This window comes from Coniophora puteana (assembly GCF_000271625.1).
Source record: "Coniophora puteana RWD-64-598 SS2 unplaced genomic scaffold CONPUscaffold_129, whole genome shotgun sequence".
NCBI lineage: Eukaryota > Fungi > Basidiomycota > Agaricomycetes > Boletales > Coniophoraceae > Coniophora > Coniophora puteana.
This window is the reverse complement of record NW_006913181.1, coordinates 1-2,940: the sequence shown is the minus strand read 5'-3', so window position 1 is coordinate 2,940 and position 2,940 is coordinate 1. Positions and strand designations below refer to the sequence as shown.

The window sequence follows — 2,940 nt, the reverse complement described above, 5'->3', positions numbered from 1 at the left end:
CCCCCTCCTCTCGGTACTCCCCCTCCCTTTCCTCCCCTCACTCCTCCAGCTTCCGCAGAGCGTTCACCTGCTCCCCAATCCCCACACTCTCCTCAAACTCCATCATCCCAGCCACTTCCTTGCACGTCACCCCCTCCCTGGTCGCCACCTTCCCCAACAACTGGCCTCAAGAACATGAAGATGATGATGAAGACGGCACTGGGGAAGTAGCCGACCTAGGACCCATTTGGCGAATTTTCCATAAATTTATGACTGGTACGTTGTTTAGCCAATTACTAGAAAAATGTCTAATGTTTCTATTTAGCGCGAAAATGTTCTCCCAATGGAACTTTCCTTCCGCCCGACGCACCTCCATCTCCACCTCCTCAGCGCCCACCAACCGACTTCTTTCCCTTCAATGATCAACTTCAGTTTGAAACCGCGGACCTTCTTTTTTGACGAACTCAGATGTCAGGTGGACATATCGACCTTCTCTGCAAGATCTGGGAGTGCATGATGCCGAGCAACACTAGCTCACCCTTCCCCGACCACAAGACCATGTACCGCACCATTGACGCTATTGAAGTCGGCAACATTCCATGGCAATCGTTCAACATCACCTATCAGGGACCTCGTCCCAGCAACCATGTTCCTCCGTGGATGAAGGCAGAATACGATGTTTGGTTCCGCGACCCTCGGGAGATACTCAAGCAGATGCTCGCACGGCCGGATCTTCAGGAGCACATTGACCTCACACCATATTGTGACTATGACGACTCGGACATGCATCATTACGAGAACCTGTTGTCGGGTGATTGGGCTTGGGACCAAGCGGTCAGTTTCTGAGCCCTCTTGTTGTTCGTTTTAATTGACTTATTCTATAGGTCCAAATTTCCGAAGACCCAGACAACCACGGGGCAACGTTCATCCCCTTTGTTCTTGGTAGTGACAAGACTACCGTCTCTGTTGCTACCGGGCACACAGAGTATTACCCCTTGTATATCTCCCTCGGCAACGTCCACAACAACACTCGCCGCGCTCACCAAGACGCTCTCGCTCTCGCCGGCTTTCTTTCAGTTCCGAAAAGTACGTGCCCTGCAGTCCGGTTTAGTGGACCAAACTAACCTTATTGTCTAGCAAACAAGACATACAATGTGGACCCTCAATTCCGGCATTTCCGGCGCCAGCTCTACCACTGCTCCCTCGCGACAATCTTTGACGTCTTCAAAGCCGGGATGATGAAATATGAGGTGGTCCAATTTGGCGACGGTTACCACCGGCGAGTGATTTGGGGGATCGGGCCTTACATAGCAGACTATCCCGAACAAGTCCTTCTCGCTGGTGTCGTTCAGGGCTGGTGTCCCCGGTGAGTACCCTTTGCGTGTACAATGGTGTCCCAGTATTGATTGATTCCCCTCAGATGCCTGGCATATCCCGAGAACCTGGACGCCGATGACACACTGCTGCGCTGCCGAGAGCACAACAACGCACTTGTGGAGGACTTCCATCCGGTTATGTTATGGGATTCTTATGGTATAATAGCCAACGTTGTTGTGAGTCGTCCGTTCCTTCTTCATTAGATGTAGACTAACATTAACCTTAGCCATTCACAAATGACTTCCCCCGCGCTGACATCCACGAACTTCTCGCCCCCGACATTCTTCATCAGCTCATCAAAGGCACATTCAAGGATCACCTTGTTGAATGGGTGGGCAAGTATCTCGCCGACGTTCATGGGAAAACGGAGGCTAAAAAGATAATGGATGACATTGATCGACGGTGCGTGAGTTCGGGTTGAGTTGGGTTACCTTTTCCACTCATATGTTCACCATCTCTAGAATAGCGGTCGCGGCACCCTTTCCCGGTCTTCGTTGCTTTCCAGAAGGTCGAGACTTCAAGCAGTGGACGGGGGATGATTCTAAAGCGTTGATGAAGGTACGTCACATTTCTTATTCATACCATACTATGACCAATCCCTCTACTAGGTCTACCTTCCTGCACTCGAAGGCCGCGTTCCCGATGACGTCGTCAAGGCTTTCCGCGCCTTCCTGGAGTTTTGTTACCTTGTTCGCCGGAACGCGCTCACGGACAAGGACCTCGTTGACATCCAAGACGCGCTCGATCGTTTCCACCATTACCGAACCTTTTTCACTGAGGCGGGCACTATCACGTCCATTTCCCTTCCACGTCAGCACTCCATGACCCGCTACCGTTGGCTGATCCAACAGTTCGGCTCTCCCAACGGCCTCTGTTCCTCCATTACGGAGTCAAAACACATTGAAGCTGTCAAGGAACCATGGCGCCGGTCCAGCCGCTTTAACGCTCTCGGCCAGATGCTCGTCACAAATCAACGCCTCGACAAACTCAAGGCCTGTCGTCGCAACTTTGATGTGCGGAACATGATCATTCCGCTCACAGAGGGATTCAAGGCCCTTCAACGTCGTACGTCTTTCATTCAGATACTTAACTATGTGTTCTCATCCCTTCTTTAGTCGCCGCGGCTCTCGATAACATGAGTGACGATCAATCGACTGCCACAAGCGGCGACCTTTCATTCCGGGAACCGCGTTCTCGGTCCCTTGACGAGCACCCAGAGGATGTCGAGATTGATGGGGTAGAGCTACTTGCAGAGGTCACGCTTTCGGATCGATCCAGTATGTCCCTTATGAGTCCGGTTTTGTTTCATTACTTACTCGCCCCTAGCTCCCGGCCGTCCCAAGACAATTGAGGACCTTTCAGCGGAGACCAACGTGCCGAACCTCGACCGTCTCACTCGCCGGTTCCTCTTCAGCTTACTCCATCCCCGAGATCCCCGCGTACAGCTACGCTCCGTCCCTCTGAAGGAGTGCCCCGACCTTCCGAAGCGCATCAAGGTTTTCAACTCCGCGCGTGCTGTCTTCAAGGCCCCAAGCGACCTCTGTGGGATGTCAGGCATGAAGAGTGAGCGCATACGTTCGTGCC

General features: G+C 52.5%; 1 protein-coding gene across 1 annotated transcript; it reads left to right on the top strand.

Moving 5' to 3' along the window:
* Positions 1 to 447: 447 nt before the first annotated feature.
* CONPUDRAFT_160729 (uncharacterized protein) lies at positions 448 to 2,919 on the top strand (the record flags this gene model as incomplete). The annotated part of the gene is made up of 9 exons (XM_007777859.1): positions 448 to 813; positions 864 to 1,065; positions 1,117 to 1,345; positions 1,400 to 1,532; positions 1,583 to 1,758; positions 1,818 to 1,914; positions 1,965 to 2,421; positions 2,472 to 2,633; positions 2,683 to 2,919. Coding segments are annotated over 9 exons (2,059 nt in total), but the record flags the coding sequence as incomplete, so codon positions are not given.
* Positions 2,920 to 2,940: the final 21 nt, after the last annotated feature.